Raw genomic sequence first — 18,501 nt, forward strand, 5'->3', positions numbered from 1 at the left:
AATGTCGACCAATTTACACGTGCAGCGAAAGTCGCCCGCACATTCAATGTCCGGCTCTTGAGGCTGGCTTTTATTCTGATGTATGTCTAATTGCCAGAAGATCTTATCTTGCAGCTAACAGTCGTCCAAACACTTATATGCTGCCATTTGTGCCTCAGGCTTTTCTGCATGTCTGGGGTGTTGTGAAAGAAGCCGACGTTAGGAGATGCACTAGGAAGAGTTAAAAGAAACGTAGGGGTCATACAGCGAACGCACATTTTTGCATTAGCAGCGAAGTGTGGCAAAAAGGGGAAATTATTGAAGGGGATGGCATAGAGAGGGCTAAGGGGAAGAATTCGCGGACCCCAGAAATTCCCTCACGGAGCCCCTTCGTTCCGCTTACCCTTACCACTGGCAATGTGAATGCAATAAGCAACAAATATTTTTTAATGAACTTTACAAGTGTTTATTTGGAAGTTTTATGTTAACAAATAGCAGGGAAGTATTGTCGAGTATTATGAAGATGCCGTTAAAACATTTTTGCTTAAAAATACCGGGCGCAAAATACGGTTGTTTATAATTTTGTCACCGGTATCTTTTGCACGCTATGCCCTTAGATCCATTTTGTTGATGAAAATGGCCGAAAAAGAGCGAGAGCCGTGGAGTTCACTGTAAACGGGACGAGAAAAAACGTGTCCATCGGCTATGAAGTCGTCGTTTGCGCTGGAGCCATTGGGTCTCCTAAGCTACTGATGCTGTCTGGCATAGGACCGGAATTGCTGCTCAAAAGCCTCAACGTAAGTAGACTCTGTCATTTAATGAGCTTTACATGGTGACTCTGCGATGACGCACAGTCGTATTTAGGCAAACCGAAAATTTATTTCTTTTTTCTTTCTTTTTATAGGAGACATTTCTTTTTCGCAGTGTCTAGAGTGCCGTCCGACGGCACTCTAGCTGATCCCTGCAGGCATGGCTAGAATGCCGTCCGACGACATTCGAATATTTAACATTAGGCCAGCATTGGCGAAAGAGTCGGTCCTTGTAGTGTAGAGGACATTAAAGAAAAAAAAGTCCTTGTAGTGCGGAGGATCCGTCTTAGCTTCTTGATCCCAAAGTCGGTGGTTCGAGGCAGGCTTTTGCCTCAGTTGTTTTTTTTCTTTCATTATTCAATTGAAGTGTAATTTTTATGCCCTAGGTTAGTTTTGGTGTTTTAAGTGATTTCTTTGTGTGCGCTAGGTTATCTTATGTTATGTTATGTTAGGTTACCTAGCTTTACGTTATCTACAGTGATGTACTGCCAGACGCGGCAATTTTACCACAAAACGCCGGTGGATGTTGGTATAGTGGAGTGCTTATAATACCGTCGGACGGCCCAATAGACACGGTCTTTCTTTTTATACCCCTCTATTTTTTTAAGCAAAAGGTCATTTAACGCATCGCATTTAATAGAGTGACAAGATAGTTTCGAAGAAAATAGACGAAATTTACTGAGGCTGGACATATGCAGTAGCAGGAATTGTTTTGTAATATAGTTCAAATATAGAACGGTTGACCGAATTAGTTCCGAACATACGCATGCTACCGAGACATTTAGGTTAAAGATTGGTGCCCCTCTGTCAGTCTCGAAGGATTCAATGCTTCATAACAAGGAAGGGGCCTCCATGTGTGAGACTATATAGTGAGCATACCTTATATTAGCTAAATGAAAGTATGTCCTTACTACAATTAAAGTATGTCCTTATGACAAAATTGTTCCAGCATCAGGTGTAAAATGAAGCCTATATTTAAACATTGCTCACCATCCTGATACATTAATCAAAGATTCCTCGGTGCATCCTTAGTAAAGCGTTCCTTCAGATTTTTTCTATGATTTTGTGTAAATGTCTTTTTCTTCAACGTTGGGACGTGATCTGAGACTTGTATTGCGACTTCTTGTCGCTCTCTGAGAGTCTCGAAAAGTTTATTTGATTTATTTTGCTCATCAAGCATTTCTTTAACACGAGCGCTCACAGCCGCTGCTGCCTCGTGAACAAGAGGAACGGCCTTACACGCACTCCTTTCTCTCGCTTCAAAAGCCGTAACTAGGCGTTCGTCGCACGCCGTCTGCGAGCCGAAACCGCGAACAGTGCACGCGAACACACGCTTGAGCACTGCTGCAGCTACCTCGACATGACGTTACCCCGAGCAACTAGACCTATAGAGGTGCAGGTGCAGCGCCACTGCAGCGAGCGTCACCGCCAACAACGTTAATGTATATGTAGAGTTTCTTAGTAAGTAAACTAAAGAGGAAACTGCGCCTTGGAGTCCAAGTCGATGTGGGGGGTTATGGGAATGGCACAGCTGATTGCTTGGCATGTGTATCGTATTCTTAAGCGTCTTCTCGCCTATATACCGTGTTCATGATGCATTGTTGTGTCTACGAGGTAGCCGAAAGGCACGAAACTATCTTCGCTTCTCTCGCTTCACTGGAGCCTCGAAACTTGCTCCATTAGTTCATTCTAAGACAGCTGTGGTTCATTATAAGCAAGTGGGATGATTATTGCCGGGGAGCGACCGTCGGTACATTTTCACATAGGTAAAAACCCTCAATGGAGATACGCGAGCTTATGGCAAGGAGAGCACTTCCCAGTTCTTTTTTTGCAGTAGCAGTACATGTGTGAACAGAGCCCGGACATATTGAATGAGTGGGTAATTTGCCACCGCTAAAGTTGTAGTACATGGTCTGAGCGCCGGTTCACCACGAAGGTGATGTTTTCATACGTACGCGCATTAACGCTTTAGAAGCTTTCAAACAATTTATTATTTGAAATATTTGCAAAATAAAACCTGTAATGAGTTTCTCCCAAAATTTTACATTATTTTTATCTAGCAGCTTGGTATACGCAGAATGGTAGGAACAAATGTTTCGGCAGACTTTCAGTGAAAGAAATGCGCTTTACTTTCAATTTTGTTAGCTTTAAAACAGCGTGTTTTATTTTATACTTATGCTCTTACTTTATACTTCCGCAATTGTACACTCTTTTTGTGCGTTTTTGTGGCACTGTGTATTAATTTACGGCAACCTAATGACAGAAATTCAAGTAAATTCAATTAGAGCCAATGACGAAGCTAAGGCGAACATTCAGCATGATGGAGGCCCATAACGATACGGGCAGCCTAGATGTGAGCCGCATTGACACTTGCGGCTGATTCCTCTCTAGTTTATATAGTAAGAAACTCTATGACTCATGCAGGTTCAGTTGAGGTCCTGACGTCACCTCTACCGCAGCCGGAAACGCCATATTTGGAGGTCGCCCTTGTAACAGCGAAGTTGTTTACGAAATCCTAATTTTTTGCGTTAGAACGGTGGTTTGGGCTAGTTGGTGGTGCATACTGAAATTCGTAACAGCGCAAAAAGACGGGACAAAGAAACGTCGACACAAGGCGCTGTTTTTTCGAAACAGCGCAAAAAGACGGGACTTGTGTCGAAACAGCGCCTTGTGTCGCCGTTTCTTTGTCCCGTCTTTTTGCGCTGTTTCGAAAACAGCGCCTCGTGTCGTCATTTCCTTGTCCCGTCTTTTTGCGCTGTTTCGAATTTCGTAATTTCTTGTGCTCCAATTAAAAATGCGAAGAAATTGTCGAGTGCGCGAACGTCAGTGCGGACCTCGTGGCGACCGCCCCGGCAGTTAATTCACAAAACGATGAAAATACCTAGAGCCCCTGTGCGTGTGCCTCGCGACGATCACCCAGTGACCCTAGCGAATGTTTGTCAAGCCAAGCATATCCACTTAGAGATTGGCGACGTATGGGGCGACCGACCGGCAGTTAAAAAACAAAAAACAAAGAAAGGCCGAGCGCTCGTGTGTTTGTGCCTCTTGGTGACGGCCTAACTTCCCTGGCGTACGTTTTTCAGGCCAAGCATACACACTGAGGGAGACTGGCCAAGCTTGGCAAAAACATATCCAGCATTCGCCGTAATTATGGCCACATTTGCTCCGAACGAGAAAGATTCCAGCGTTCGACGTAATCGTGGCAAGACTTGTTCAGAACAAGAAAGAAGTCATGGCGTACGCCCATCTAAAGTGATGTCCAATGATTATCACTTCCAAGAAAATGAAGGAAGCTCACACGTATAGCAACAATGATGGAGTAAACGTAGTTGGGACAGCGAAGAAGAAGCAAATCGGCTGCAATGGTGGGGTTAAATGTTTGTGATGGTGTGAAGGTTGCGTACAGCTTCGCTACCTTCAACGCCTACGCGTTAATGTAAACTTCCTTCATTTTTTTCCTTGTATTTGGCGCGCACGCGCCTCCTTCGCTCACTCCCCTGTCGTCTGCTTCGTCTCCGTCTGCCGACCATTGGCAGCTGGCTGGGCGGCGCAGTGACGTAGCGCCTCAGTGGGCGGCCTTCGGCGCCGTTGCTAGGACGCAGTTGCCAGTTGCCTCCTATGAGCGTGATAAAAACAATGTCACTTTCTGCACACTTCTGCCAAAGCGCCGGTGGGCACAGGGCCTCTCCTAAGCGTTTCTTTTCCCCATGCTATGGCCACCATTTGGGCTTGACATCACACCTTTCGGCCCCAGCTCCACCGCTCTCTGTTATTCTGTCGCTCAGTGTCCGCGGATTGACGACAAAAATTTTAGCTGACATGCCCCATCTACTGCTAAAACAAGAAAAATAAATAAAGAAAAATAAGGGGAGTTTTATACCCGTGAAATGTATCCAAATAGCGGAGCTGCCGGCCGCTACGCTGGCGGCCACCTCTCGGAGAGGCTGGGGTCGCTCACAATGCCATTCGCGGCGGTATGTACGTACTCGAAGCTGACCCACAGAGTCTATTAGTTTATCGGTGCGTGTATGTGGGGAGCTTGTGCGCCACGTGCCCCCAGAAGAAGCGGCGTTCGCGCACTGGACGGCGGTAACATTGTGTTGGGAGCATTTCTGGGCCAGCGATAAGGGTCTGAAGGTGGCGGACGAAGGAGTACGGACGGACGAAGGAGTACGTTTCCTGCTCGGCAACCTTTCGTTTAACTATGGAAGTGGTATTCGGCGACTTCGGCACCCTCGAGGCCCCCTCCTGCAAAACAGGCCGTCGCTCACAACACCACTCGCCGTGGTATGCACAGGGTCATCCACTCTTCCTGCTAACACGGCGCAGCGTGGCCGCGCTCAGGGGAGTGCCAGCGCACAAGGCGCATCCGAAGTTAAGCGGCGCAGGCGCTCAGGGGCTTGGAGACGGGGCTTCGGGTGGTCTACTATAGCTCGAGAGTTCGCCGTGCTTGCTTTGCTGTTAAGCACGCCAAACTCTCGGCATTGTTGCGGATCAGGTAGCGTGACCGGAGATGGCGTCCGTTGGTCCGGAGTTGGGCAAACACTGGGGCCGAGTAGGGCGAAGAAAGAAACTTTATTGACAGAAATTTACATGGGGTTTACTGAGTGAACAGAGTTCTGCGCTTCTGCGCATGCGAGAATAAATAACCAGGTTGGGTCCACCCCTTTTCACCCTTTCTCCCGCTGTTTTCAGGAACGCACCAATCACGAAAATCCCTGGCACTGAACTTGATGCCCACACACTCACAGAGAGAAGGCCGTTTTTCTTTCGAGCAGGTCAGCGTCAGCTTGACTTCGGTTGCGCAATCTTCCTAAGGTCGAAGCCCTTAGAAAACCCCGAGGTTGGAGCGACACGAGGACGCCAGGGCCACGTCGGTGATCCGGTGTCGGGCACTCGTTGAACAGCGGAGTTTTGGACATGCCACAAAGGGTTCCGCCAGGACCACTTAGACAGGACCACTTAGCCTGCCGCCTTAAGGGCGATGCAGCGCGACGCCTTTTTCACCATCTCCGTGGAACGTTCTCGGTCATTGTGGCTTGCCCCGCCGGCGGGCGCGTGGGTCACCGTGAAGCCGCGAAAGCGGATTGTGTCCAGCAGCAGCGTCAGTCGCCACCGCGTCATTGCGTACAGAGCCGGGTCGTTACCCGTCAATGAGGGTTGAGGGAGCGGGGGTGGGGCGGGAACGGGATGACAGAAGGCTTGGGTGATTGAGCCCGATAATATTGCGGATGGTCTTCGCAACACTGTGCGCTGATCGTAACAGCATGCTTGTAGCGTGTTAGCGCGCCGCACTGCGTTGCGGAAAAACGGGCAGTTTTCCGCAACGCAAAAGTCGATACCTGGGCACTTCTTTTCAGTGCCACGATCCCAGGTAAACGCAGGTATTGTTGCAAACATTCCAGGGCTGGCTTGGCTTGGTTTAATGAGAGACGCTGTAGAGGAGGGTTACGTATAATTTCGACCACGAGGATTTATTTCATATATACGGCCATTACGCAGCGCATGGGTGTATGTGCATTTCGCCTCCACGGAATTTCGGCCACAGCGCCTGGGTTTCGATTTCACGACGTTGGTCCCGATGGGTATTGGCTTTTTTCATATGTATGAATACCGCGCATCGTCAATACTGTTCAAGTAGTCGCCCACGAAGCGGGTCTCACTCACCCAGCATGATCTTCTTACTCTCCTGTAGAGTCCTGGACTGGGCCCACTCTAGTCTGCTGTATTATACAGAATATAGTATTTGTTGCGCTACCTACCTGGCTAGTTATTGGGAGATAGCGGCGCTACCCTTTGTTACCACGCGCTACGTATTCTTCTTCCCCGCCATGGTGGTGTCTGTACTGAACCGGGAGACTGAACCGTTGACTGAACTGAACTGGAGACTGAACTGTACTGAACCGTTCTTGCATTTAGCCTTTAATAAAGGCTAAATGCAAGAACGCGCGTTTTCAGTGCCACAAGTGACAAGCTGCGCGGTATCAGTGACGTTAAAGAGACTCTGGCTGTTATCCGTAGCCCTCCACCACAGCGCCTTCATACACGGAGTCGTTTTGCGTCAATAAACCCGATAACCCTAACCAAACCAGTCCTGAAATGTATGCATTATTACACACATTTAACTGGGATCGTGGCACTGAAAAAAAGAAGCGCTCAGTAGTCGCACGCAGACCCTACCCAACACGGCGCAGTGAGTAAAGTGCGCTTTTCCGCAACGCATTGCGGCGCGCTAACACGTTAGAAGCATGACGAGAGTTAGGCATGCTTCACAGCAAAGCAAGCACGGTGAGCGACACGAAGCCCGCTTCCGAGGCCCTGTGCGCCTGCACAGCTAAGCTTCGACGCGCGGCCGCAGATTGTGCGCTGGCGCTCCACCGAGCACGGCCACGCTGCGCCGTGTTCTCACCAAGAGTGGGCGACCCTGTACGTACATCGAAGCTCACCAAAGAGGTCCGGCAGTTTATTGGCGTATAGACGGTATTCGTTGAAAAGTTTAGCGGTCAATTTCTTCGCTTGGCAACACTGGAAACGGCCGCCGACATGGCCGATGCGCCACGGATACGGCGCAGCCCGGGGGCACTGCGGCCGCACGCCGAAGAAAAAAAAAAGACACCGGCGTGCGTCATCTGCTCCGTTCCAATCCGATTCTAAGCTGTGGCGCCAACATGTTATTAATCGCACTCACAGTGAACTCAGTGCAATACTTTGTGTTCGGCGAAGAGTTCGTAACGTGAAACACAGTCCTGTGTTTCACAGTCGTGCTTAGCTGGACAAGTGCCGCCATCCCGCCGAGCCCGACGTAACGAGCGCCGCCGGCAGCAAATCGCGGAGGCCACGGGCGCACTCACACGGTTGCACGGAGGAGAAGAGGGGTGCCTGATCTGCGGGCCGTGCGAACAACGTCGCCTAGCAACAGACGCTTGGCCACAGATATGGCGGCGCACACTTGGTTGCCTGCATGCATTCCACGCAATGGAATACCGAGGATATAGGGAGGTGGACCTGCGCCTCGGGCCGAGATCGCACATGGAATACCGTCGAGGCATTGGAGCCATCTGGTAGCCTAGCAGGGTACCTTCACGTGCACGGCCTTCGAGGTCGGCGCCACCCGTTGGCCCAGCGAGGTACCTTCTCCACGCGTGGCAAGCTTCCCTTAGACTGGGGTTACATGCATCACCTTCGCTTGGCGTGAAGGGTGGCATAGCCGGCATTTTCGAGTCCTTAAATGGATCCGTTGTTAAAACAGGTACCCGACAGAGATAACTGGAAATCTTAGGGGCATACTATGCAAAGCATTGTGTGGACAATACAAATGCCGCAGCCAAGCAAAAATATCGTTGATCCTGCTTTCATCGACATCGGTAAAACACGAAAGGTAAATGCGCGATCACAGGGGCTTTTGAATATTTATTGCGCATCGATATGAACTTGCACATCTTGTATGGCACCGTTAGACTCATCAACATTAGACACTAGATCACAGGCGCCGGAGCATTGCGTAATTCCGATTGAAACCCCAGGCGCTCGCAAACCATGCGAACGAAACAGAACGGGTTGTCAGCTGATTGTTTGAAGTCGCAGCACGCTACAGCGAAATGAGTGTATCGCTAGCGCGATCGAACGACGCATGACGCAGGGGTGCGATGGGAAGAAGGCCGCATCTTTATTGTAGCAGTGTATATATATACCGAGCGAGACAGGAAAGAGTGCGTACCCTCGCCGCACTATCGTATCAAAGGGGGCGGGTTTGACGCGAGGCGCATGCTGCGCAAGATGTGATACATCCTCCTTGGTGTATAAAACAACTGACACGTGAACACAATTGAAAGGCTCACAAAATGTTAGGCACTCATTCACGGAATTTGAACAAAGTTTTCGTTGTAAGCCAGACGTCTCGGCGCGTTGCGTTGTCGCTGCGATCTTCTTGGAACTTGTGTAGCTGTTATGCCCGGGATCGGGGCCGCGGGCATGTACCCCGGCAACGCAACTGGAACCTCATGCGCTGTAGCAGACGGTGCTTCGTCCTCGCCGCTTTCGGGAAGGTCTGGGTTGAAGTCCTCGCTGGTTAGCAGCAAATGTCGACGATTCCGTCGCAGCTGCCGCCCTTCTGTCGTGACGTCGTAGGACCTTGGATGCCCGGAAGGCCTCACGACTTTAGCTTTCTTCGCCCATGCTCCTTTGGAACGCAGACGAACCGTGGCCCCGGTTTCGAGCGGCGCCAGCAGTCTTCCAGGGCGGTTGGTCTGGGAGCGCTTCACGATGGAGTGTTCCGGTCCGGTCTCCATGTCCGGCAGGGTGTTGCGCAGTCTTCTGCCTTGCAATATCTCCGCTGGGGCCATGCCGCACTCCAGTGGCGTTGTCTTGTAAGCAAGAAGACCGAGCCAGAAATCTTGCTTTGCTTCATGCGTTTTTTTCAGGATTCTCTTAATAACCTAGACGCCTTTCTCAGCCAAACCATTCGATTGCGGATATCCTCGACTGGATGTGATGTGCCTGAAGTCGTATGCCCTTGAAAAGGACCTGAACTCGTGACACGAAAATTGCGGGCCATTATCTGACAGGACTTCCATGGGAATGCCGTACCTAGAAAATATGGCGCTGGTTGCCTGAATGACAGAGCTCGCCGATGTGTCACGCAACTGCTCCACTTCCGGAAAATTTGACAGCGCGTCGTATACGCTGAGGTACGACCGTCCACCGTACTCGAAGATATCAATGCCAACTTTTTGCCACGGCATCTCGGGCACCGGGCGCATCATTAAAGGTTCTTGCGGCTGAGTATACGCGTACTTCTTGCACACTGCACATTTCGGCACGAATGCATCAATGTCGGCGTTAATACCAGGCCAAAATACAAGTCGCCTTGCCCTTTCTTTGCATTTGTTGATGCCCATGTGTCCTTGGTGAATTCTTTCTAAAGTGTCTTTCCTCAAACTCTTGGGAATTACCACTTTACGTCCTTTCAAGAGGACACCTTTCACCTGCGTCAGCTATGTAGAGAATGGCCTCAACTGTCCCTCTATGCGTAACCCGTGTTCCAAACTGTGCAGCACCGCTTTAAGATACGAGTCCCGACTCGTTTCTGCTGCTAGTAGTTTCCATGTGTCATCACTGACAAGAGATGAAACGACACTTACGGCGTGCACTTCTACATTATCGTTCCCCACTTCACTGCCATAATATGAGGTGGGCGCCCGTGACAGCATGTCAGCCAGTAGAAGCTGCTTTCCTGGAACGAATCGCATTTCTGTGTCATAGCACATCAATCGTAGGAAAAATCGTTGCACGCGGGGCGGCATATCACCAATGGGTTTCTGGGCGATAGCGAGCAAAGGGTGATGGTCGGTCTCTGATAACCTTTCGGCCATACACGAAGTGGTGAAAGCGTTCGCAGCCGTAAACGCAAGCCATCGCTTCCTTCTCAATTTGCGAATAACGCTGCTCTGCTTGAGTTAGCACACGGGAGGCATAGGCGACCGGGTTCCATGTGTCATTGTTCCACTGAAGCAGTGCCGCTCCGATACCGTTCTGCGATGCATCGCACGATACTTTCGTGGCTTTCGTGGCGTCGAACACTGAAAGTACGGGGTGCCTGCTGAGGTCAGCGCAAAGTTGCTCCCACTCGAGCGCGTGGTTTGCACTCCATTCAAACATTGTATCTCGCTTCAGCAGGCTTCGCAAGAGAGTTGTCCTTTCGGCTAGTGATGGGAGGTATTTGCCGAAATAATTGGCGACTCCTAGCATTCTTTGGACCGCCGATTTTTCCTCCGGCGCAGGCGTCTGGAGCATACATTTTATCAAGGAGGGGCTCAGCCTGATGCCGTCCTTGCTGATGACGTCACCGAGATACTCTATGTCCTGTACGCCAATTGTGCATTTGGCCGGGTTAAACGTTAAGCCAGCTTGTTGGGCTGCTCGTAGTGCCGACCTCAGGCGGGCGTCATGCTCTTGCCGAGTTGTGCCCCAGATAAGAACATCATCAACGTACACCCGGAAGGCCATCAAAAATTTCTGTTAAGGTTTTCTCAAAACCCTCAGATGCCGATGATATACCAAACGGTAATCGCAAAAACGGTACCGGGCGAAGGGCGTGGAGAACGTGCAGATTTTAGAAGTTTCTTCATCGAGTGGTATTTGATGGAACCCTGAATTTGTATCTAGTCGAGAGAACAGCGTCGCGCCAGACAACTCAGCTTCTATGTCCTCAAGCCTAGGCATCTCGTAGTGTTCTCGTTTCAGGCATTGATTTATTTTTCTAGGGTCTATGCAAATGCGGAGCTTCCCGTCTTTTTTCCGGGCAATTACAAGTGGACTCACCCAGTCCGTTGGTTCGTCGACTTTTGTGATGATGTGGCCCCGTTCCATGCGCTCGAGTTCTTGTTTGAGGGGCTTCTGGAGAGTCAGGGGTACGCGCCGAGTTGGTTGGACCACCGGCACCGTTCCCTTGTTGAGTACCATCTTGTAGACGCGTTTGACACAACCCGTACCGGTGAACAAGTGGCGAAAGTCATCGACGATTTCTTCAGAGCTTGTACGAGAGACAGCGTGTACGTGCGGGATCAATCCAAGTTCCTCGCTCGCCTTCAAGCCTAAGATGGCCTGACCCTTGTGTACCACGAAGAAGTCGAGTGCAGCGGTGTGGTCATCCAGCGTCACCTCCATTCGCGTCATCCCTGCATGTTTGATTACACCGCCGCCGTACGAGCGAAGCACAGCGCAGCTGGGCTTCAGTGCTGGCCTCGGATGCATCCTGCTGAACACTCCGAAGGGCAGTAAATTTGCCTGTGATCCTGTGTCAATCTTCAGCGTTACTTCGATGCTTTGTACTTGCGCCTGAACTACCCAATCACGTTGACTTGTCACTCTTCTTACAGACACATCGAGCACTTCAAAGTCGTCTTCATGCCTTCCCACCTCGTCAACTTGCGATGCGTTTCTGCAACAAATGGCGAAGTGGTTTTTTCGTTGGCATCTTCGGCATGTCCGTCCGTATGCATGGCAGTTTCCTATAGCGTGCGTGCGTGCGCACTTCTGGCATCTGCGTTTGTCTTGTCGATTTTCCCCTTGGCTCTGCTTCGAATTCCGCACAGCGTTTACTTGATTTTGCTGGCTGTCCCATACGCCTCGGTGAGCCGCTGTTGCCTCCGCTGCCTTGCAAACTTGCTCTGCCTTATCTAGGGTCAAATTGTTGTCACTGAGCAGCTTTTCCCGGGTTTTATCATCGCCTATTCCAAAAACGAGCTGATCCCGGATCATGGAATCTGTTAGTGCGCCAAAGTTGCACTCACGAGCTTGCTTTTTCAAGTCTCGCAGGAAGTGTTCCAGGGGCTCACCTGGGCCTTGACGCATATTCCGAAAGACGTAGCGCTCGTGTACTTCGCTGTACTGGGTGGCGCAGTATTCCTCGAACTTCGCCACAACCGTTGCGTAGTCCTCTCTGCTCTCGCTGTCGGCGAACGTGAAGGTGTTGAAAACTTCGAGCGCTTCTTCACCGGCGACGCTCAGGAGTAAAGTTGCCTTCGTCTTCGCCGATCTAGGTTTTTCAGGTGGGTCGGATGCGGTCAAGAAAAGTTCAAACCTCTGAATGAACAGCTTCCAGTTCTTGCCTGCGTCTCCTGACATGCGGAGCGGGTCCGGTAGCTTGAGGAAATCCATGGCTGTTCCCGTAGTCGCGGTCCTCCGGTGAAGTCGTGGGTTTGACTAGCCACTTCTGGCACCATGTATCGCTAGCGCGATCGAACGACGCATGACGCAGGGGTGCGATGGGAAGAAGGCCGCATCTTCATTGTAGCAGTGTTTATATACCGAGCGAGACAGGAAAGGGTGCGTACCCTCGCCGCACTATCGTATCAAAGGGGGCGGGTTTGACACGAGGCGCATGCTGCGCAAGATATGATACAAGGAGCATGATTTGCCGGTCAGCAGCAGTCTTGTGGGTGTGCTTGGCGAGCGACGTCCTGCTGGCGGGTCGTTTAGGCAAAGGAGAGACCACATTGATCCTGCTCCGTGGCGTGTACACCAGATGCTTGTGTTGCGAAGAGCTCAGTTTGTGGAACGCGGCGGCGGCGTTCCACAAGCTGAGTTGCATTCCACATAGGCGGCGGACGGGTAAAAACAGCAGCTGCCGCTGCTACACGCTTCCCTATCCAGGCGGCAACTATCGGCGCTCATTATCGTCATGACGCTCCGCTTCGCTTCACCTCACCTAGACGGCAACACCACCTCGGAAGTTGCATTGGCTAGGCTACGGATAGGGCACACCCATACCACGCACTCGCATCTACTCATTGGATCTTCTAGATCCCAGTGCAGCAGGTGCGGAGAGACCCTATCCGTAGTTCACATACTCATTCAATGCAAGGCACTCGACACAACACGACACAAACACTTCAGAGAACTCTACAGACAACATATTCCCCTACATATATCGTTGTTTCTGGGTGACGCTGCCGTGGTTTCCGTGAAACGCGTGTTTAACTATTTGTCAGACGTTAAGTTTTAAAGCTCATTTCCTATCACGCATACTCAAATCTGGCCCTCTACACCAGTCATCACCATTTTATTTAATTGATTTTACTATGTCCGGTTTGCACGTTTTTATAGCTACATTTTTGTGGTAATCACTTCTCTTCACTAAATAACTTCTTCTCTGGCGCTCGTTTCCCTTTCATCATCATAAAAGTTTTTTGGTACAGTGCACGTCAGGCTTGTCTAGGGCAAGAGAGCGCACGGCTCCGGAGCGCGATGGCGGGATCTGCTGGTGGCTGCTGGGTTGGAGATAACTTGCCATTGCGCATGCGCGGATATCAGACAGCCTCGATCCTATTGTCGTTTCGCATGTGCCACTCTAATTTGCAGACACCATTACCCGCAAGGGGCGCTTGCCTTCGACATTGCCAGTCGTAAGCGGTGGCATGCCATATAGACGGTTCATGTGACGCGGTGCAATATCGCCTCAGGCAGTTACCTAATCGCACAAAATGACCTGCGCAAATCTTCTGAATCTCACGCGTAGCAAACGAGAAGCACGCAGCAAGTATGCCCCGAAGCGCGTTCGGTGGAACCTTCTGTGTGATTGTGTAACTGCCTGCACAGATATTGGGCAGTGTCAAACAACCCACTTATATCACGTGTAACCGCATGCAGCTGGTACTGCTACGGTGTTTTATATAGCTCCCCTAGGGGAGCAGAGTTGCGCGTCCATCCGCCATCTTGAGCTCTAAAGGTGGGCGGGAAAGCCACCCGTCACGCTTGTAGGAGCCGCCGCTGGGCCCCATGCGTGTGCTAGCAGCTGTGTGACGGCGGCTGTGGGGATAGTCGGCTGCTTATTATAAGCTGGGCGGCCGCTGCGGCCGTCTCCACCGCAACCATCGCCGCTCGCTTGAGGAGAACAGACTGAAAACGGTGCATTTGCGCAGCACTAAAAGCGGGTTTTGCTATCGTAAGGTGGAAACTGCGGTATGTGGCAATCAGACACGCAACTATGGAGCTACTCATTGTATAAGACCTCTAGGCACTGCAGAACAGATGCGCCCTCGCGTTGGATGGTGTCTGCAAATCAAAATCACCCATGATAATTGACAACTCACCGGAGCCTGTCCGATATCCGCGCACGGCGGATGGCAGGCTTTCAGCATATGTCGCCAGCAGGCTCCGGAGCCGTGCGCTCACTTGGTCTAGACAAGCCTGGCGCGCACTGTACGTTGAGGATTTTAACGTGATAGCGTTATTAGGTTCATTTTTCAACTTTTCCTAGGCCTGAAGCCGTCCGCTATCAGCCGTGCTCGTCAAGCGTCCGTAGAAGCACGTCATCGGTGCTAACCAGAAACTACAGCTGAGGCAGCCAGATACGAAGGCTCGCCGTGAGTACAGAGCAGCGGTAGATTGTGGAAAGCAGGACAGTACTACTACGGCCGAGACAAAAGAAACGATAACCGATTTCAGCAGGCGCTGAGCCAGCGTAGTTATGTTCTTTCTACGCGCCTTGTGTAGTCTCATATTCCGGAGACATGGACGCCAGCCGTGCACGCACTTACCGAACCCACCAACACGCCTCTTCAATGACTGAAAATGACACCGGGGCCTATATTGTGTCACTTAGCTAAAAAGGGTGTCAGAAGAATAACGCCAGGCTCTCAAAACCCAAGGAGAGCCTGGATTATATCCAGAAACGAACGAAAAGGTGCCGAAGAAGATTTAGAAGCGTGAATATGGCATCTAATTACACAAATTTTGAAATAGCTTTTCGAATTTTTCGCGGCCCTGTCCCCAGTGCAAGCTATGTCTGGCAAGCTATAAATGGCACCACAAGAACTGGCGGCTGAGTCTCAACCACAGGTGGTGCAGGAATTTGTGGACGCTGGGGCCAAGGACGACGTGGTGACGACAACACTGCAATGTCCCTCCCACCCAGAGGCCTGTCACACGTGCTTCTACAAACCACACCGCACCCTGCCGTCTATGCTGGCTGAGCTTACGGCCATCCGAGGCGGCTTGCAAGCACTAACTCCTGCTCTTCATCAAGCCCCTGGAGGTACTACTTCACAAATTTAAACCGACTCCACGGCGGCCATACGTGATTTACGTCGAGTGAATAACAACTCGGCTATTTCGAGGGACATTCAAGACATGCTGGATACGTACCCCTGCCCTCTGCGGCTCTCGTGGGTCCGGCGAAACACGCTTCCCGCTCGCACTGAGGTGGATGGTGCCTGCCACACGGCATTTGTTCCACGACCATTGCCTTTACTGACACTAGATACCCCAGGACAGTTTTTCCAAAGGAAAGATCTTCGTCGCGCCACACAAGCTCTAATTCCACCGCGTGGAACGGACCTCCCAACAGACTCGCTCGCTGGGAGGTGGTCTTGCTGCGAAGACTTCGTGTTGGTGTAGCCTTCTCTTCCGCTGTTACCCGAGAGTGGCCACCACGCTACCATGCCCAGTTCGACCAGAACTGCCCCTTTTGCACGGCTCCTGCCGACGATGCGGACACAGAACATTTGCTGTAGACGTTACCTTCATTGCAAGCGCCCAGAACACACCTTCGAGGCACAGGCCTCCACCCTGGCAGACCACCTGACCTTCATCAGTGGATATGGGGACCCCGCCGCCACTCCCTCCTTGCATTTCTTCGCGAAAGGCGAGTTAACCTATACTTGTAGGATAGTATTTATGCCAACGGGCGTACTATCGCAATTAAAAAAAAAGAAAACACCCCTAAAAATAGGTCCCCATGTGATGCCAAAAACAGTTACGTAAATGCTTGTCACGTCAACAGAGAGCAGCAGAGCCGATATCCCGGTAGCTAAAATACCAACATCTTTTACCATTAGGACCACCTCGTAAAACAACTGTATAGCGGAAGACCGGGAATGAAAGAAACGGCAAAACATATGCAGGTACGAGTTCGCGGGTTCGATTCAAGGCCACGCCGACCGCTTTTTTGATGGAGGCGAAAAGCAAAAACGCCTGTGTGTACGGGATTTCGGAGCGCGTTAAAGATCCCCAGGGGCTCAAAATTAATCCCGAGCCCTCCACTACGGCGCGTCTCATCGCCTGCGTTCCCTCGGCGCGTTAAACCTTAAAATCAATCAATAAAAATGTCGCCGCGCCAAGATCCCTCGATTTTTTTTTTCTCGTTTAGCCGCGCTTGTCGCAATTGTGATGCTTTCCCCGAAGGCGAAGTTTGAGCCAAGGGGCATATCAACTTCGTCAAACAACCGCTGTGACACGTCATGTGACGGTAGAGGCATGCGGAAAGGTAGAGCAGATTGCGTCCATTACAGGAGAACCTGCGGACGCCGAAATCGTTAAAATGACCGCAAAAGGAGAGGGCGGCGAAGACGGGGGCGCCGACGACGAACATCCTCGAGAAGTGCCGCCATCTTCCGAAACGAGGAATTTGCTGCGCTTGCTGCGAAATAAGTTTGAGTGCAGCGGCGGGGAAGATTGGCTCATGCAATGCGTCAAGCAGCTAGAGGGCTCCTTAATATTCCCGGGTGAGACCGCAAAGCAGACCAACAATACGCAGTTCTTTTATGCTAAGTAAAATTGCAGTGCCAGAAAACCCAGCCGGTCAACTGCTCTTGAGTGTTATTTCCTCTTTCGAACCTTTGTGAAAAGCAAGATTGGAAGCTGCTTTTGAAGAGTTGGTAAGTAGTAGCGCCTTTCTTGCAAAGACCTATGTAATTCATGGCAATTCGCGCAACTTGCTTACCTCGAAAATCCGGTTATCACAAAATATTTCCCGGTTTTTATTACTTCGAGTTAACGAGTGATTATTGTATATTCCCTTTGAAGAAATTAGGTCCTCTCCAAGCCGAAAAGGAACGCATAGGACAAAGCAATATTAGGACCGGTAAACTTCAGAGAAAAAACATCAGGATTAGATTGGATTGAATTGGAAAAGACTTTAATGACAAAGATCCTGCAGTAGGCGGGGGCCGATTTACGGCTCAGCCTCAACGCGGCCTAACATTGCATCTCCTTTCGCAGTCCTACTGGGCACTAGCTCCTTTTTGGAGCCCGTGCCTTTCAAGCGCGGTGAAAACCTGCTGGGTGGCCCATTCTGGGTCCATCTTGCTGGCTGACTCGATGGCTTCTTGAAGTTTCGCTGGATACATCTCGAAACTGGCACTGTCCGGTTCAGTGGCACAATCCCACATAACAGCCTAACAGCCGCGGCTCTGCTTAATCACAATAACACGAGGTTTTTCGAAAATAACAATGTTTTACTACCCAAAGTCAAAACAAATTATGGTCAATGTACGGCTTACTTCATGGGCATTTCACTATGGAAGCGCCTCCCTAACCATATAAAATCCTCTCGCACGTCAACAAAGTTCAGGAGAAGAGTGAAACAATGTTTCATTACACTCTTATTACAGACGGATGGATAATTCACAGGATTCCTCGAATACCATGTTTTCCAAGTTTCTGGGTGATTCGTCATTGCACCATTATGCTTGCTTGTACGAAGTTTTTTCTGCTTAGCTTTGAGTTGACAGTTAACTTCTGAATTATGCTCTGGGTATGCTGATGACTGTGTTGCTCAAAGTTTCATGACGTATATTATTCTTGTACGATGTCCAAACTTATTTGTCTGTTAAACGTTTTTTCGCCCTAATCAGGTTGCCTTATTTAGTAATGTATAATTGTCGCTGCTTCAAATATAACAATGTTTGATATCTTTTCATGGGAGGTCACCCGGACCGTTCTTAGGAACTTCGGGACCTCCTCCTGTATTGCGTTTGAACAATAAGCAATAAACGTGCAACCGGTTAGCCGGTCCCTTCGTGCACACACTGCACAGGGCCTCGGGGTTTTCGTCCGGGAATATCCGATGTAACGCTGCCGGTGATGTGACCGACGCTGTCTGGAGTCTTCTTAGACACACCACTTCCTCACGACCCAGCGACCGATGTGGCGGCGACTACGCCCGTCTCGAAAGCGGTATGTTCTTGAGTGTTTCGCCATAGCCTCTCGCTCGGTACTTGGTCTCCGACCACCATTCCCACTCGGGACGACGCTCTACATTGGGAGCGCGGTGAGTAATTGCGCGCGCCTCCCTGTTGGCCGTCTTGTTTTCATTGGGTGTATTCGGAGAGAATTAACCCCCGTGCGCAGGGATCCACCTGACTTCCACACTTCTTTCTTCCTTCGCAACCCCTCGTTCGATTATCTTGGCTGCCTTGTCACTGATCCGGTC

General features: G+C 50.5%; 1 protein-coding gene and 1 pseudogene across 1 annotated transcript in view; both read left to right on the forward strand.

The window, feature by feature from the left end:
- Positions 1-18,501, forward strand: part of LOC144138092 (4-pyridoxate dehydrogenase-like) — a 236,464-nt gene that overhangs the window by 73,578 nt on the left and 144,385 nt on the right. The window contains exon 6 of the mRNA XM_077670184.1: positions 597-776. Coding sequence (XP_077526310.1) covers positions 597-776 — 180 coding nt within the window. The remainder of the gene's footprint in view (positions 1-596; positions 777-18,501) is intronic.
- Positions 8,646-9,580, forward strand: LOC144139184 (uncharacterized; annotated as a pseudogene).

The sequence above is a fragment of the Haemaphysalis longicornis genome, unplaced genomic scaffold, assembly GCF_048455015.1.
Source record: "Haemaphysalis longicornis isolate Haplotype H1 unplaced genomic scaffold, Haemaphysalis longicornis Haplotype H1 scaffold_5, whole genome shotgun sequence".
NCBI classification, from domain to species: Eukaryota; Metazoa; Arthropoda; class Arachnida; order Ixodida; family Ixodidae; genus Haemaphysalis; species Haemaphysalis longicornis.